This window comes from Biomphalaria glabrata, chromosome 3 (genome assembly GCF_947242115.1).
Source record: "Biomphalaria glabrata chromosome 3, xgBioGlab47.1, whole genome shotgun sequence".
In the NCBI taxonomy this organism is placed as follows: domain Eukaryota; kingdom Metazoa; phylum Mollusca; class Gastropoda; family Planorbidae; genus Biomphalaria; species Biomphalaria glabrata.
Genome location: NC_074713.1, coordinates 2,307,737 through 2,326,208, shown reverse-complemented (window position 1 = coordinate 2,326,208; position 18,472 = coordinate 2,307,737). Strand labels below are relative to the sequence as shown.

General features: G+C 38.5%; 1 protein-coding gene across 4 annotated transcripts in view; it reads left to right on the top strand.

The window, feature by feature from the left end:
* The window catches only part of LOC106054554 (potassium channel subfamily K member 1-like), an 82,327-nt gene that overhangs the window by 58,164 nt on the left and 5,691 nt on the right, over positions 1-18,472 (top strand). For 3 of the 4 annotated variants that reach the window (XM_056022887.1, XM_056022888.1, XM_056022886.1), the window contains exons 2-7: positions 1,227-1,678; positions 12,193-12,336; positions 13,044-13,216; positions 14,517-14,691; positions 14,965-15,015; positions 15,621-15,796. In XM_056022887.1, the coding sequence (XP_055878862.1) occupies positions 1,483-1,678; positions 12,193-12,336; positions 13,044-13,216; positions 14,517-14,691; positions 14,965-15,015; positions 15,621-15,796 (915 nt within the window). In that variant the 5' untranslated portion in view covers positions 1,227-1,482. The remainder of the gene's footprint in view (positions 1-1,226; positions 1,679-12,192; positions 12,337-13,043; positions 13,217-14,516; positions 14,692-14,964; positions 15,016-15,620; positions 15,797-18,472) is intronic. The other variant, XM_056022885.1, reaches the window with a different exon arrangement.

The window sequence follows — 18,472 nt, the reverse complement described above, 5'->3', positions numbered from 1 at the left end:
CACTTTAAAAATGTATTAAAATAATCCCAATTAAAACTCAGCTGTATTGCTTCGGAATGTTGTTACGGTAATTGTGAAGAACATGCTTCCTACTAGATATGGATTTAAGGGTTAGGGAAAGTTGTAGTACTCACAGAGCACATCAGATTGGGCCATTATTTTTTCTTCACTTTTTTAACTCTTTCTCTCCTAACTGACGATCCAACGTTGATTCCACTAGAATGTGGTAAATAATTACGGAGAGAAAGAGTTAATGCAGTTTGACAACGACCTCTTGTATATTAATATAGCATTTTACAAATTGAAATCATACTTATCTTATATAATACAGATGTTACTTCAAAAAAGATTATTACGTCCTATGCGTCATGCATCTAGTCACGCTTGTTAACCAGTGACTTAAATTCTGCCAAGTCACTGGTTTTCATGGCTGGCTTAAGCAACCCATTTCATGCTTTAATAGCACTAGGGAAGAAGGAGCATTTGTACAAATTTGTCCTAGCATATGAAACGAGGAATGTGCCTTTATCTTTGTGTCTTTCTGGGTATTTATGTTCAAATAATCTAGTAAACTAAACAGTCATATTATATTTCTCTTTGAAAAAAAAAATGTCCAGTTTGGGAATCGAGCAAACAATATTTTCGTTCATTACTGTGATGTCCGAATATCTCCATCTTTATCAATAAATGCAAAATAATCATAGCATGTCGACTTCCTCTCATGACTTAATTTGTTGTTTATTCAGCACGCATTCGCACCATTTCACATTCACACCACGCCGCGTACTTTGATCAAATTCCAACTTTGATCTTTTCTCCATGAAGGGTGTAAGCTAATAGTAGGCACTGCAAAAATATATATATATGTTCGTGGTCATATAAAAAAAAAAAAAAAACTACTAGAATATGCGTTTAAAATTAGCACCAGGAACTACTTGCCAGAGAACATGATGCAGACTATAATATATACTAGTTCTAATTCTAGCATGAAAAAGGTTGTATTGGCAGCATTTTTTAACTTTGTCAGGGTACTGATATCGCGGCTCGAAGTATTGTACAAAATCTTTCCAATATTTGTTTATGAGGTGTTTTTTTTTAATTCTTTGGGGACCATACGAACTTTACATAAACATACCATTATGAATAAAATATTTCATACATCATTAAGCGACTAGCTGAATCCACTGATATCATGTGTGTATCATTTTGTGTGTTTTTTGTGTTAGCGTTTATCAGTGATTGCGTACTTTTGAAACTGCGAAGAGAGTATTGTGTACTGAGACCTACTTAAGATTGTTATTAGTATTCAGAGTGCTCTAATCATCGTCATAAAGTTCTGTTATATTCACTGTTTGGATTATCTGCCCTTGTTCAGACGTGGTTTTTTTTTTTTCACCCAACACCAACCAAATGGATTTATCCGCCGGCATCCATTTTGTGTCTTGGGACTGAGTGTTGCTAAGGACGCGGTTAGTCCGGACAATGACCAGGAAAAAGCTAACATGGTGTGCCACGCACCCGTTGTGTCGGCTGTTTACTCACGTGGCCATCTTCTTTGGATACCTGTGTGGGGGCGCCGCCATCTTCATGCACCTAGAGAGCCCCCGGGAGGAGGCGCTGGTCAACTCCCTCAAGACTCATCGGTTCAACTTTTTAGCCAACAATTCTTGTGTTTCCGGTAGGAACAAATTTAGTTTCGTTTTTTGTAAGTTTTCATATAGATCTAGAACAGTGGTTCCCGAACTTTTTCGTCTCGTAGACCCCTTGAAAGTCTTCGTAGACCCCTAGGGGTCTATATAGACCACTTTGTGAATCACTGATCTAGAATAATGTATGTGTATTATAATTAGATTGAGTCTAGAATATATGTCTACTGCTGACATCGTTGGACTATATGTAAACTGCAGCCATCACTGACTGTATGTTAACTGAAGACATCACTGGACTATATGTTAACTGAAGACATCACTGGACTATATGTTAACTGCTGATATCACTGGACAGTATGTTAATTGCTCACATCACTTGACAGTATGGTAATTTCTTTCATCACAGGGTAATAGGCAAACATTTTAATATTTAGCCCAACACAGAAGCGAAACACTTGAAAGTGACTCCTCCTTACGACAGTAGTAATCCATTGGTGGTGCTCTAGTCAGCCTACCCTGGCATTGACTCCGAGTCACAATGACTGGTAGCTCGGTGGTAACTGGTAACCGGAAATTAAGCCACACCACTTTCGAACGCGCATGCACGTGCGAGTCTTTTGCTTGAAAGTGAGCATAGAGTTAATTGACGAGTTAGCAGTTAGTGGGCATATAGGTAATGAAATGAAGGCTTGTATGAAAATGTGGCCAGATGTTGTGTTTTACATGAACCGCTTCATTTCAAACCTAACAGCTGTCTTTGATGCTGTAGTACACACGCGAATGTGCTCAACACACGACACATTAGCATCACGTGCCGGTTGAGAAACAACTGAAGAGTTCTACGATAACATCATGAAATTCGGCACGATTTGTGGACACCTTTTGTCACGTGGTCAGGATAATGGGAGGGTTTCTCAAAATATCGAATTACAGTTGTCAGTGGCTGTCAACGGTGACTAACCTTACTATGTATCTCCTTGTTGAATCTCCCGTCTTACTAGGTTGTAGCCCATTTTCAAGCAATCTTGACGAGATAGCTTTCAGATAAATGTTTAAAAAGTCTCGTAAACAAGACCGGATAAGCCCTAAGGCCAAGCTGTTTGAGATATGGGATTTTTTTTATAATTCGTTGCCAAATATGATTTTCGTATAACTCGTGGGCTAAACTGATATAGTGTAACATGTTGGTATTATATGTACATTTGCACACCAGCGCGTCAGTGCAACACCGCTTGTGTTTACGTAATAAATGGAGTTCCTAATATGTCTTCCCTCTTAAACACTAGTTTGTTATTTGTGTAATACGAATATTCTACAATTAAGAAGTAAATGGACAGTGAAATAATAATCTGCAACTTCAAATCATTTTATTCAACAACTGAAAAATAAGTGAAAATAAATCAATATTTACTAAGGCTTTTCATCTTAAACTTTTGAGCCCGCTACAGGCTTGTGGCAGTGGGACAAATAATGCAGCATATTTTTTAAATAATACTTGATCAGCCCAAGAAAGTAGGGGCTTAAAATCATAGATCTTGAAGCCTACACATAAGTCCAGCACGAACAAGAACGGTTGTAATTTAATTGGTATAACTGTGTGCGAATAAATAGATTAAAACAATGAAAACAACAGCCTCATATTGGCCTAGCCAAAGAAGACAGTTCTGGGGTTAAGTTAAATATTTTTTTTATTCTTGTTTATATTTTATCCTTCACTAGCCTAAATAAATCAACTCGCCCAAATGTACCATTGAAAGAAATTTGTTTCGCTATCTCGGCAAATTTACCGCCTCGCGAATAGACCTAGATCTAGTCAAGAAATTATAAAGAAACTAGAACAGAAGAAAATAGAGCAGTGAGATTTATAACAAAAGAGTAATCACATTTGATTAGAAACACCATAATTAAAATCACCAAATTTGAAAACACTTCAGGGCAGAAGACTAACAGTAAAGAAACAGTAGAAGATCCTCGAAATAAAGAATCACCCTTTGTGTCAGGATTTTGTGATTTTACCATCACAGAAGAGATACAAGACACCGATAGCAAAGACAAACAGACACAAACACTCTTTTGTTCCCCTGGCAATCAAGTCATTAAATAAGAACAATCTGGTATAAACTTTATCACATGTAAATTATGAGTGAGTCTGGAGTGAATGTATCACATGTAAATTATGAGTGAGTCTGGAGTTAATGTACACTTTGGTTTCTTATAGTTATAATGTTTTTTGTTTGGTGTAATGCACAAATTGTAAGACAAATTTCCATACGGATAATAAAGATTATTATTATTATTATTATATTATAATAGTGAATTTATCTTATTTTATCGTATTTTATTCAGATATCTAGTATAAACGACATTAATAATAATGGTGAAAACAGATAATAACCAAAAGTGATTTAGTTTCACATTTTACAAACTACATTTCTTGCCTTGTCGTTTTCTTAACGTCTTTTGCGTAAACCGAACTACAAAAATAAACTACAAAAGGTCTTGCTGTAAACTAGGAAAAATTCAATTGCAAACGTACATGTCTCTCACAGGTCAATATCGGTCCCTCCCAGACTACCATGCTGAGTAAAAAAACAAAGGGGGACCTATTTTTTTTTTTTTAACATTTAGGGCGGCATACTAACCAAAATTTGAGAAACACTGAACTAGACTGTTACTAGACCATTCATAGATGAAATAACAACAATCGAACGTACTGAGACTAATCCATTATTTAACTTATAAAAAAAAAAGATCATGTAGGCTACTGGCCAGCTATTTCATATTCACATTTGTGCAAAGCATCGCCTTAATATTAGGTCAAACGTGTTTCTATGTTGGTTAAAAATAGATAGTGTCGCGTGTTAGGGTTAGAGATTATCTGTTATTTGAATATTTCTTAGTTCTCTATTTTATGTGTTCCTTTTTGTTTCAGTTTTACATCTTTGTACTTAATAAAACAATCCGCCACTCCCAAATTTCTTTGCAATTTTTTGTTTCCAATTTGAATCCATTTTTGTAAATATCTTCTGCTATTGATTCGGACTAAGATAATCTCTTTGTTTGAAGAGTTCTCATGTAGAGCGGACAATTGGTCCATCCTGGCATAGTGAGCCTCATTACGCTGGCCAGAGAAACAATACAAGCAAACGGCTTGGAGAATGTTGCCAGCTACTAATGAGTGCTTTGAGAGTTTCTGGCCGCTTCTAGAGGTTTGTGTTTCTAGAGGGCATTAGAGTCCTTTCCTATGTCCCAGTTTTATTCGAATAGGATTGAATAGGTCATAAAAGTTTAGAAAGAAATGTAACGCGATTTAAAGTAGCATCAAGTAATTTGACTACAATCGATCTGGTCAGTGTATTTACAAACCTTATTTCAACTCTGTCTGTCTGGTACAAATTTTGAACGCGTTATTTCTCCCACTTCCCATTCTCGGATCATGTTGAAACTTTTAACAAGTATTCATTGCTCCTTACGAATCATGAATCAATGAAATATTTAGCCAGATATTTAATTAAATAGTGGCAAATTAATAAAGAAAAGAAAATCTTTCCAAATTGAGAGAGATGTCTGTTTTTTTTTTTTTTAAAGTATTTTGCTTGTTTGATTTTTGTCTTCTGTTCTTGGTGTCTTGCTAGTTCTCCTCCCCTCCCTAAGCAAACTAGTTACGTCATCATTCTTTGTTTCAATTTGTTTTCTGCATTCCTGAAGTGTACCATGGTATGTTATATTTCATTGAATCGTAACTGCATCAACGATCTCTGCCAGCTGTTGCAGTTATACACAAAACATATACACATCTGTGCTCGGTCTCACTGTGCTCCGTGCCTATATTCTAGGGTGTCTCTCCCAGTGCCCTGTGTCTCTATTCTAGGGTGTCTCTCCCAGTGCCCTGTGTCTCTATTCTAGGGTGTCTCTCCCAGTGCCCTGTGTCTCTATTCTAGGGTGTCTCTTTGTCAGTGCCCTGTGTCTCTATTGTAGGGTGTCTCTCCCAGTGCCCTGTGTCTCTATTCTAGAGTGTCTCCTCCAGTGCCCTGTATCTCTATTCTAGGGTGTCTCTCCTAGTGCCCTGTGTCTCTATTCTAGGGTGTCTCTACCAGTGCCCTGTGTCTTTATTCTAGGGTGTCTCTCCTAGTGCACTGTGTCTCTATTCTAGAGTGTCTCCTCCAGTGCCCTGTGTCTCTATTCTAGGGTGTCTCTCCCAGTGCCCTGTGTCTCTATTCTAGGGTGTCTCTCCCAGTGCCCTGTGTCTCTATTGTAGGGTATCTCTCCTAGTGCCCTGTGTCTCTATTCTAGGGTGTCTCCTCCAGTGCCCTGTGTCTCTATTCTAGGGTGTCTCTCCTAGTGCCATGTGTCTCTATTCTAGGGTGTCTCTCCTAGTGCCATGTGTCTCTATTCTAGGGTGTCTCTCCCAGTGCCCTGTGTCTCTATTCTAGGGTGTCTCTCCTAGTGCCCTGTGTCTCTATTCTAGAGTGTCTCCTCCAGTGCCCTGTGTCTCTATTCTAGGGTGTCTCTACCAGTGCCCTGTGTCTCTATTCTAGAGTGTCTCCTCCAGTGCCATGTGTCTCTATTCTAGGGTGTCTTTCCCAGTGCCCTGTGTCTCTATTCTAGAGTGTCTCCTCCAGTGCCCTGTGTCTCTATTCTAGGGTGTCTTTCCCAGTGCCCTGTGTCTCTATTCTAGAGTGTCTATATTCTAGGTTGTCTCCCAGCGCCATGTGTCTCTATTGTAGGGTGTCTCTCCCAGTACCATGTGTCTCTATTCTAGGGTGTCTCTCCCAGTGCCCTGTGTCTCTATTCTAGGGTGTCTCTTTGTCAGTGCCCTGTGTCTCCATTCTAGGGTGTCTTTCCCAGTGCCCTGTGTCTCTATTCTAGGGTGTCTCTCCCAGTGCCCGGTGTCTCTTTGTCAGGGCCCTGTGTCTCTATTCTAGGGTGTCTCTCCCAGTGCCCTGTGTCTCTATTCTAGGGTGTCTCTTTGTCAGTGCCCTGTGTCTCTATTCTAGGGTGTCTCTCCCAGTGCCCTGTGTCTCTATTCTAAGGTGTCTATATTCCAGGTTGTCTCACAGTGCCCTGTGTATCTATTCTAGGGTGTCTCTCCCAGTGCCATGTGTCTCTATTCTAGGGTGTCTCTTTGTCAGGGCCCTGTGTCTCTATTCTAGGGTGTCTCTCCCAGTGCCCTGTGTCTCTATTCTAGGGTGTCTCTTTGTCAGTGCCCTGTGTCTCTATTCTAGGGTGTCTCTCCCAGTGCCCTGTGTCTCTATTCTAGGGTGTTTCTCCCAGTGCCCTGTGTCTCTATTCTAGGGTGTCTCTCCCAGTGCCCTGTGTCTCTATTCTAGGGTGTCTCTCCCAGTGCCCTGTGTCTCTATTCTAGGGTGTCTCTCCCAGTGCCCTGTGTCTCTATTCTAGGGTGTCTCTCCCAGTGCCCTGTGTCTCTATTCTAGGGTGTCTCTCCCAGTGCCCTGTGTCTCTATTCTAGGGTGTCTCTCCCAGTGCCCTGTGTCTCTATTCTAGGGTGTCTCTCCCAGTGCCCTGTGTCTCTATTCTAGGGTGTCTCTCCCAGTGCCCTGTGTCTCTATTCTAGGGTGTCTCTCCCAGTGCCCTGTGTCTCTATTCTAGGGTGTCTCTCCCAGTGCCCTGTGTCTCTATTCTAGGGTGTCTCTCCCAGTGCCCTGTGTCTCTATTCTAGGGTGTCTCTCCCAGTGCCCTGTGTCTCTATTCTAGGGTGTCTCTTGGCCAGTCCTTGTGTCCCCCGTATCTCTGCACCCAGTGTTTCTATGCCCGTTTTAAATAAAGGTTCTCAAACAACTCTTGTGCCTTTGAGTCTTGGAAGACCTTTCATACACCACTGTTGGTGTGTTGACCACAAGGTCTGAAAGGGGAACTTTACATTACTACTTTTTTTTTTACTGGTGTGTAGCTCCTAACAACGAGTACAATTAAACCGGTGTAGTGGTGTTCAATTCTTAATGAAGAACTTGAAAAAAACTTGAAACAAACTTAAACAAATTTCTTTCCAAACAAAATAGAGTAAAACTTTATTGATAATTATACGCAGCTTTCAATTTCAATATAGAAACACAAATGAAATGAAGACACTTCAAACAAGACTCACGATAAATACACGTCATTCTGTCACTTGTCTCTCATTTGTCTCTCCCTTGCTCTCTTCTTGAACTCTTACGCAACTATTTATCAACTAAAACTACGACAGACCACCTCGTGATTTTATCAGAATCTATTCAGCCTATACAACCAAACTGTCTGCCCACCTTTTCTCATGGTTACATCAGAAACACACACACATACACTCCATAACAACCACTCTCATTTTTGTTTCTTTCCCCTTGTCAACGTGAGACTATAGAAACACATTCAAACTGACATGGAATACTTTTGACTACCCCACTATAAATACTCCCTCGTATTCTCTCTGGACTCTGGTCGCAATGGTCTCGAGTTCAAACCCTGCCCACTACTAGTAAGCACACCCCAAGTAATGGATTAAATACATGCAGATATCTTCGTAAACTGACCAGGACAGTAAATTCAGAAAAGATCATAGTTTGTGTTGTGTAATGTTGATCACTTCAAGATATCACATTCACATCTGATGGTCTCGCTCTAATGGCGGCTGGTGTTTAATGATGTTCTTTTGATCAAGTTTGTTTCAGAGTGTTTAATGGCATTGCATTATTATTTCTGTTCAGGCCTCTACATCTTTTGGTATGTCCTTGGATACTGGACATGGAGAGCATTCTTCTTTTACTCTTTTTCCATTTCCATCTCTCCCTCACTTTCATACTCTTTCTCCTTCACTTTCATACTCTTTCTCCCTCACTTTCGTTCTGTTTTCTCCCTCTTTTTCATACTCTTTCTCCCTCACTTTCATACTCTTTCTCCTTCATTTTCATACTCTTTCTCCCTCACTTTCATTCTGTTTTCTCCCTCTTTTTCATACTCTTTCTCCTTCACTTTCATACTCTTTCTCCCTCACTTTCATACTCTTTCTCCCTCACTTTCATACTCTTTTCTCTCTCTTTTTCATACTCTTTCTCCCTCACTTTCATACTCTTTCTCCCTCACTTTCATACTCTTTCTCCTTCACTTTCATACTCTTTCTCCCTCACTTTCATACTCTTTTCTCTCTCTTTTTCATACTCTTTCTCCCTCACTTTCATACTCTTTCTCCCTCACTTTCATACTCTTTCTCCTTCACTTTCATACTCTTTCTCCCTCACTTTCATACTCTTTTCTCTCTCTTTTTCATACTCTTTCTCCCTCACTTTCATACTCTTTCTCCCTCACTTTCATACTCTTTCTCCTTCACTTTCATACTCTTTCTCCCTCACTTTCATACTCTTTTCTCTCTCTTTTTCATACTCTTTCTCCCTCTTTTTCATACTCTTTCTCCCACACTTTCATACTCTTTCTCCCTCACTTTCATACTCTTTCTCCCTCACTTTCATACTCTTTCTCCTTCACTTTCATACTCTTTCTCCCTCACTTTCATACTCTTTTCTCTCTCTTTTTCATACTCTTTCTCCCTCACTTTCATACTCTTTCTCCCACACTTTCATACTCTTTCTCCTTCACTTTCATACTCTTTCTCCCTCACTTTCATACTCTTTCTCCTTCACTTTCATACTCTTTCTCCCTCACTTTCATACTCTTTTCTCTCTCTTTTTCATACTCTTTCTCCCTCACTTTCATACTCTTTCTCCTTCACTTTCATACTCTTTCTCCCTCACTTTCATACTCTTTTCTCTCTCTTTTTCATACTCTTTCTCCCTCACTTTCATACTCTTTCTCCCTCACTTTCATACTCTTTCTCCTTCACTTTCATACTCTTTCTCCCTCACTTTCATACTCTTTTCTCTCTCTTTTTCATACTCTTTCTCCCTCACTTTCATACTCTTTTCTCTCTCTTTTTCATACTCTTTCTCCCTCACTTTCATACTCTTTCTCCCTCACTTTCATACTCTTTCTCCTTCACTTTCATACTCTTTCTCCCTCACTTTCATACTCTTTTCTCTCTCTTTTTCATACTCTTTCTCCCTCACTTTCATACTCTTTCTCCCTCACTTTCATACTCTTTCTCCTTCACTTTCATACTCTTTCTCCCTCACTTTCACACTCTTTCTCCTTCACTTTCATACTCTTTCTCCCTCACTTTCATACTCTTTTCTCCCTCTTTTTCATACTCTTTCTCCTTCACTTTCATAGTCTTTCTCCCTCACTTTCATACTCTTTTCTCCCTCTTTTTCATACTCTTTCTCCCACACTTTCATACTTTTTCTCCCTCACTTTCATACTCTTTTCTCCCTCTTTTTCATACTCTTTCTCCCACACTTTCATACTCTTTCTCCTTCACTTTCATACTCTTTCTCCTTCACTTTCATACTCTTTCTCCTTCACTTTCATACTCTTTCTCCCTCACTTTCATACTCTTTCTCCCTCACTTTCATACTCTTTCTCCCTCACTTTCATACTCTTTCTCCCTCACTTTCATACTCTTTCTCCTTCACTTTCATACTCTTTCTCCCTCACTTTCATACTCTTTTCTCTCTCTTTTTCATACTCTTTCTCCCTCACTTTCATACTCTTTTCTCTCTCTTTTTCATACTCTTTCTCCCTCACTTTCATACTCTTTCTCCCTCACTTTCATACTCTTTCTCCTTCACTTTCATACTCTTTCTCCCTCACTTTCATACTCTTTTCTCTCTCTTTTTCATACTCTTTCTCCCTCACTTTCATACTCTTTCTCCCTCACTTTCATACTCTTTCTCCTTCACTTTCATACTCTTTCTCCCTCACTTTCATACTCTTTCTCCTTCACTTTCATACTCTTTCTCCCTCACTTTCATACTCTTTTCTCCCTCTTTTTCATACTCTTTCTCCTTCACTTTCATAGTCTTTCTCCCTCACTTTCATACTCTTTTCTCCCTCTTTTTCATACTCTTTCTCCCACACTTTCATACTTTTTCTCCCTCACTTTCATACTCTTTTCTCCCTCTTTTTCATACTCTTTCTCCCACACTTTCATACTCTTTCTCCTTCACTTTCATACTCTTTCTCCTTCACTTTCATACTCTTTCTCCTTCACTTTCATACTCTTTCTCCCTCACTTTCATACTCTTTTCTCCCTCTTTTTCATACTCTTTCTCCCACACTTTCATACTCTTTCTCCCTCACTTTCATACTCTTTTCTCCCTCTTTTTCATACTCTTTCTCCCACACTTTCATACTCTTTCTCCTTCACTTTCATACTCTTTCTCCTTCACTTTCATACTCTTTCTCCCTCACTTTCATACTCTTTCTCCCTCACTTTCATACTCTTTCTCCCTCACTTTCATACTCTTTCTCCCTCAATTTCATACTCTTTCTCCCTCAATTTCATACTCTTTCTCCTTCACTTTCATACTCTTTCTCCCTCACTTTCATTCTGTTTTCTCCCTCTTTTTCATACTCTTTCTCCTTCACTTTCATACTCTTTCTCCCTCACTTTCATACTCTTTCTCCCTCACTTTCATACTCTTTTCTCTCTCTTTTTCATACTCTTTCTCCCTCACTTTCATACTCTTTCTCCCTCACTTTCATACTCTTTCTCCTTCACTTTCATACTCTTTCTCCCTCACTTTCATACTCTTTTCTCTCTCTTTTTCATACTCTTTCTCCCTCACTTTCATACTCTTTCTCCCTCACTTTCATACTCTTTCTCCTTCACTTTCATACTCTTTCTCCCTCACTTTCATACTCTTTTCTCTCTCTTTTTCATACTCTTTCTCCCTCACTTTCATACTCTTTTCTCTCTCTTTTTCATACTCTTTCTCCCTCACTTTCATACTCTTTCTCCCTCACTTTCATACTCTTTCTCCTTCACTTTCATACTCTTTCTCCCTCACTTTCATACTCTTTTCTCTCTCTTTTTCATACTCTTTCTCCCTCACTTTCATACTCTTTCTCCCTCACTTTCATACTCTTTCTCCCTCACTTTCATACTCTTTTCTCCCTCTTTTTCATACTCTTTCTCCCACACTTTCATACTCTTTCTCCCTCACTTTCATACTCTTTTCTCCCTCTTTTTCATACTCTTTCTCCCACACTTTCATACTCTTTCTCCTTCACTTTCATACTCTTTCTCCTTCACTTTCATACTCTCCCTCTAATTCCTTTTCTCTTTGTACCTCTTTCTCACCCTCTCTCTCTCCCTTGCTCTCTTTCAATGGCTTCAACTAGAACAACCTCCTCTCTCTATTTCTCATTACCTCTCTCTCTCTTTCTTTCTCTCTTTCCTTCTCAATTTTTTTCCTTTTTTATCTCTCTCTCTCTCTTTTAAAGGCTACAACTAAAACAACCCCCCCTCTCTCTCCCCCCCCCTCTTCTTCCTTTCCTCTCTCCATCTTTCTTCCTCGTTCATCTTTCTCTCTTTCAGTGGCTACAACTAAAGGGAAAGAATCCACTTTTCCGACACCTTTATTCTCTGAATTTAAATTTAAATAAAAAACCCAAGAATAGAGATTCTAAAATGATACTTCTCTTTTTATAACAGATGAGGAGCTAGAAAAGTTTATTCAAGAAATTGTACAAGGGGCTAACAGGGGCGTGTCTGCCGTGAAGAATGTGTCCCAGTCAGAGCCTAACTGGAGCTTTGGTCAAGCTCTGTTCTTTGCCAGCACAGTGGTCACCACCATAGGTAAATCCCTTTCTTTGGTCACTGATCAAATGGTCAGTTTTTTTTTTTTGGTCCATCATTATACCAGAATGACATGTCTTTGGAGGCCAGTGTGGCCAAGTTATAAAATGATTACTGAATCATCAGTCTCCTATTTTCTTTTTTTTTTTTATCATAAATAAAGTTTATTTTTTATTTTATCTGTCATTAAATCTAGAGACTCTTCATTACACAATTTAACTACTAAAGTAGCAAAAAAAAAACAAACAAACAAACATAAATCTATATATTTAATAACCAAATCTGTGGAGCAGCCATGCGCAACCTTTTTGTTTGGTCCTGGAGGATATATAACATTTTCTGACACCATGTTATGAGCTGCATCACACACACACAAATGACAAGTCCAGTGGAACTGCAGCCTTATTGTGCTTTGTTGAGGGCCTGACAGCACCTTGTCACTCTCCATATAATGGCCATTAGATTGTAGGTTGGATATCAGTGCTGTAGACCGAGATACATATAACATCATAATGTTACAAATTTGAATGCAAAGCAATGCCATGCAAACTTTTTTCATTTTAGAATAGAATTGTCAATTTGAAGGCTACTTTCTTGAAATACAACAATACCATGTTACATTTGTGGTTGTCAATTTTTCGAATTTTCGAAAATTATATGCAATAAAAATTTTTTACATTTTCTTTTCTTGTGTGTGTACCTCTCAGGTTATGGTCGAGTGACTCCACTGTCGGAGGCTGGAAAAGCTTTTTGTATTCTGTTTGCCATCATGGGTATTCCCTTGACTTTGGTTCTGTTCACTGCTTGTGTGGAGAGACTCATGATCCCGACCAGAAATTTACTATATTGGCTGTATGGCAAACTAGGTCATCTATACAAAGTAAGTCTACTACATAGTCTGTTTTAGTGACATAATCTACTACATTGTCTGTTTCAGTGACCTAATCTACTACATTGTCTGTTTCAGTGACATAATCTACTACATTGTCTGTTTTAGTGACATAATCTACTACATTGTTTTAGTGACATAATCTACTACATTGTCTGTTTTAGTCACCTAATCTACTACATTGTCTGTTTTAGTGACATAATCTACTACATTGTCTGTTTCAGTGACATAATCTACTACATTGTCTGTTTTAGTGACATAATCTACTACATTGTTTTAGTGACATAATCTACTACATTGTCTGTTTTAGTCACCTAATCTACTACATTGTCTGTTTTAGTGACATAATCTACTACATTGTCTGTTGTAATGACCTAATCTACTACATTGTCTTGTTGTATTGACCTAATCTACTACATTGTCTTGTTGTAATGACCTAATCTACTACATTGTCTTGTTGTATTGACCTAATCTACTACATTGTCTTGTTGTAATGACCTAATCTACTACATTGTCTTGTTATAATGACCTAATCTACTACATTGTCTGTTTTAGTGACATAATCTACTACTTTGTCTGTTTGTCTGATCCCGGGTTCGAATCCTGGTGAAGACTGGGATTTTTAACTTCCGGATATTTGGGTACTTTTGATTCTACCCAGCTCTTCAGGATTCGAACCTGGGACCTCTGTTCGGAAGTCAAGGGCTTTACCACTCAGCCACTGCGCCTCCCATTAATTATCTAACACACTTCATATTGTAAAATGTTAGTCCTGTAGTATTCCAGGAACTATGGAACATATTTAATTCACCAATTTATCTTTTTATCTTTTTCTAATTTACCTTTGCTGCCATTTGATGTCCTTAACTGATGGTTTGAGACTGGCACATGTGTTCTAAAATTTTTCTAAGTAAACACCAGAAATGTCCGGTTCAATGTTGAGACTTCCTTCAACTCTAGTATTTTAGTAATATCCTCATGGCTAGATTCTTTTTTGGCCCTTTTAGAATGGGTGGTATTCCAGGATACTTCTGGGATGGACAGTCAAATTCTCGAGAAAATATTTTAACTAAGTTAAACTTCATCAGTTCAAGTAATCTTGAAATACACAAGTTTTGAAAAATAAAATTGTATATATTTTTGTTTTTTCTGTAATAAATAAATTCCAGGTGCAGTAACCATTTTACCACTAAAAATCATCAAAAGTTTTCTCCTTTTATGATTAGACTTTAAAAAAAAAAACAACTTAGTAAATAAATTTTAATCCTGTTTATTTTTTGTTCTAACCCAGGTTTTTCATATACAAGTTCTTCATTTGTGTATCATCCTGGGTATCCATATCATATTCTTCATGCTCATTCCTGCTGCCATCTACACCGTTCTGGAGCCAAACTGGAATTATTTAGATGCATTTTATTATTGTTTTATCTCTCTGTCTACTATAGGACTCGGGGACTACATTCCTGGTAAGTTGCCAACATTCATAACCTATATATTTAAATGTCCAGACTTAATAACATGACGAAATAAAGGTTTTTGTATTGGTCTTACCAGTGATTCTTGTACAACTGCATAGATAAATCTGTAAGATATATACTCAAATGCAACAGGTATATCAAGTAACAAACAAACATTACAATGTCTGAATGAGGTATTTATCTTTATTTCGCTTTGTCTGAATGAGGTATTTATCTTTATTTCGCTTTGTCTGAATGAGGTATTTCTCTTTATTTCACTAGGTGACAGTGCAGACCAGCCTCACAGAGCGTTGTATAAAGTTGCCACCACATGTGAGTGTTTTTCTTCCCACATGTTATTTATTAGCAAATAATTTATCTCCCCCTTTTCTATATAATTCAAAATTAATTACCTGTAATTGATTAACAAAGGGTTAATTTTTTGTATTGATTCATCTGTTGTCATCGACAATGAATAATTGTGCTAAATTTTAAAATGATCTGAGACTGAGAAGTGGGGAAAAAAAAGTGTAAAAGAATCCACCCAGACAGACAGACAGACAGAGTGAGTTATTATAAGCTTGTACTTGTATATTTATAGATTGTTCTTTTCTTTAAATAATGTCTTTAGATCCTCACTTCATGTCAATTCATCTTTGTGTTGTCCTCTTGCTGTCCCTCAGTTTATCTGTTGCTTGGCATCACGATGCTGTTAGATCCTTACTTCATGTCAATTCATCTTTGTGTTGTCCTCTTGCTGTCCCTCAGTTTATCTGTTGCTCGGCATCACGATGCTGTTAGATCCTCTCTTCATGTCAATTCATCTTTGTGTTGTCCTCTTGCTGTCCCTCAGTTTATCTGTTGCTCGGCATCACGATGCTGTTAGATCCTTACTTCATGTCAATTCATCTTTGTGTTGTCCTCTTGCTGTCCCTCAGTTTATCTGTTGCTCGGCATCACGATGCTGTTGCTGCTCATCACTGTCTTCTACGACATCCCCGAGCTCAATCTGGGCTACCACTTCTACTTAAAGAACGACGAAAACAACAGAGCGGATGAAAACACTCGCCTCAAGCCGTCGGAAAGTGGAAATAGCACCAAATATACCAAACAGGTAATATAGGTCAGGAGAGTTAAGTAAAAAAAAAAAAAAAGTAAAACACCCTTTTCAGACCTTGCGATACAGTCATATAATTCTAATTTTAATGAGTATTAGTCACTAATTAAAATTAGAAAAGATACTCTACAAATAATTCTTTATAAATAAGAGTTTCATAAATTGGCTTGTTTTGGCTAAGGTATTAAGAAATAAATACAAATTAAATAGTCAACTAATTAAATTGCTTGTAATGAACAGTGCCATGACTTTAATTATTGCTTAGAAAAAGAGGGGGAGTGACATATTTGAATTTGATAGAAGTTTTTTGTGACTTTCGTATACATATAGAACATCTAACTAGGTACAATAATTTTAATGAGACAATTTTTATTACATATGACAAAATAAAGGAAAACCCAGTCTCAGAGTATGAACTATGGACCTTAGACTTGACAACTTTTAACATATTTAAGTCACAATTATTTTCTTATCTTGTTATATTTATCTTACATGCATCATTCATTGCTTCAGCACTTAGCTTTATTTTCACTTCCATGTCTCATTAAGAAATCAATGACAAACCGTGATCAAATGACAGGGAGGTTAACCAGTTTTTTGTACATATAAAGAGTCAAACACTTAGTGAGGTTGTGACAGAACGTCGCTGTGACAGGTGGGGAAATGTGACGTGTGTTTGGCGCGTTTTATGTCTAGGGGATGATTATTTTTAAAGCTATCACACACCAACCTATCAGCATATGAATCGGGAGCAGACACGCAACGAGACAAAGCAATGAAAGATAGATACAAAAGTTAAAAATAAAGAATATTTATTTACATAAATATACATATAAGAATAAAAAGGGGAGGGTTTGCTTCTATCTCTAAATAATACTAGATTTAATCATCACTCTTGCACTTAATAAGAGAGTATGTCACTTTGTCCTCCTAAATAATACTAGATTTAATCATCACTCTTGCACTTAATAAGAGAGTATGTCACTTTGTCCTCTGACTTAGCTGGTTGTCCTGTTGATGTCGCAGCTGGCTGTGTCCTGGCTTGAGGTTCTGCAGCTGGAGGTGGCGCTCTAGCGGATAGAGGGACGCCGGTGATTCAGTCCTTGTGGAGTCTCAATCCAAAGTTCTGATATCAGTAGTGGGCACAGTAGGGCGAGTGGCCGGCTACCGTGGGCACAAGGTTACTGCGGGCAGAGCTGATCTGCCGTGGGCAGCGTAGTTGTCAGGATAAGTCCAGTGAGTTGCAGAGGGTTTGGCGAAGCTATGACGTCTCGCACAGATCTGAGTCTATAGGGACGTCGCACCTAATACGTTGACAGGTGGGCTGTCGAATAGGCGGGCAAGGCCGATAGCGCCAAGTAGTAGAGTTGAGTAGATCTCAGTAGGCAAGTGCAGTGCTGAATAGCACTCTGCACATAAATGGGCAATAGGTGATTAATCCAATAGATAAATAGGCAGGTAAATAGATAGTTGATCCAATAAATAGATAGGCAGGTAAATAGGCAATAGGCAGACACCTGAGGGAGGCTGCGGATAAATAAAGACAAGTTAGGACATGTCTCTCATGCATCTTATCGATGCCCTCGACTGAGGTGCATTCGTCAGATTGGTAAAATTGCTTTAAAGCACAATGGAGAGATGATGACAAATGGGATATGGAAAAATAGATGGCTGATAGTAGCAATATAAAAATGTACATAGAAGGGAAAGTAATAATATAAAATGTACATAGAAGGGGAAATAATAATCTCAACCAACACAGGTGGATAGAGAAAGAAAGGGGGGGGGTTGAATTGGGCGGTGGTCAGCGACCATGATGGTATGTTTACATATGACCGTAGGTCGAGAACAATGGAGCGCGCTTGAATGGAGAGGGTGTCCGTTCAAGCGGCGCAACTCTCGTTAGAGTAAAATGACTACAGGGGAGATAATTCAATACAGGGGAGATAACTCATATCTCTTTTCTAGACGCAGTGTTAGTGCGCTAGTGAAGGTATCAAGGCGGTCAACCGAGATAAAGGAAATAAAATAAGATGTACAAATATAGACATGGTTGCAACAACGATCAATTGAGCAACATAGCATTAATAGATTAATGCAATACATAAATAAATACATAGGACATGTTTATGTTTTCTACTTACGCCAGTGAGAAATACACAATGCACTAATTAAATACAAATGAAATAAGCAAAATACACATGATAATATCCAATGGAAATAGCACAAAAGTAATTAAAATGGAACTTGTGATTAAGTTCGGCTTACCACCTCTAGGAGAGAGAATAAATGATATAGTCCAGACTCGATAGCTCAGCTCGAATGAGAAAGAGGGAGTCTGACTTGATTTAATTTACCTTATATACAAAGGCCTGGAAAATGTGAGCGGAAACAGGAAATGTCCTAGGCTTAGAATTATCTTACACGTGGGTGAAGTCCGACAAGAGATGGGATTCGCACATTGGGAGGTCAATGGGCGTGTTTGCCCTCGTGGTCTCCTAGATCAAAGAGAGACATAGGAGAAAGGGGGGGGGGAGGAGGAGTGACTTGCATTCCACACAAGGTGGTGTCCACTGCGGCTGTCAGACATCCTGCCGATAAGATCAAAGAGTCTGTGTGTATCTTTGCCCCGGTCAAGGGAAGATAAATGAAAGGACGCACCTTAACTATCTC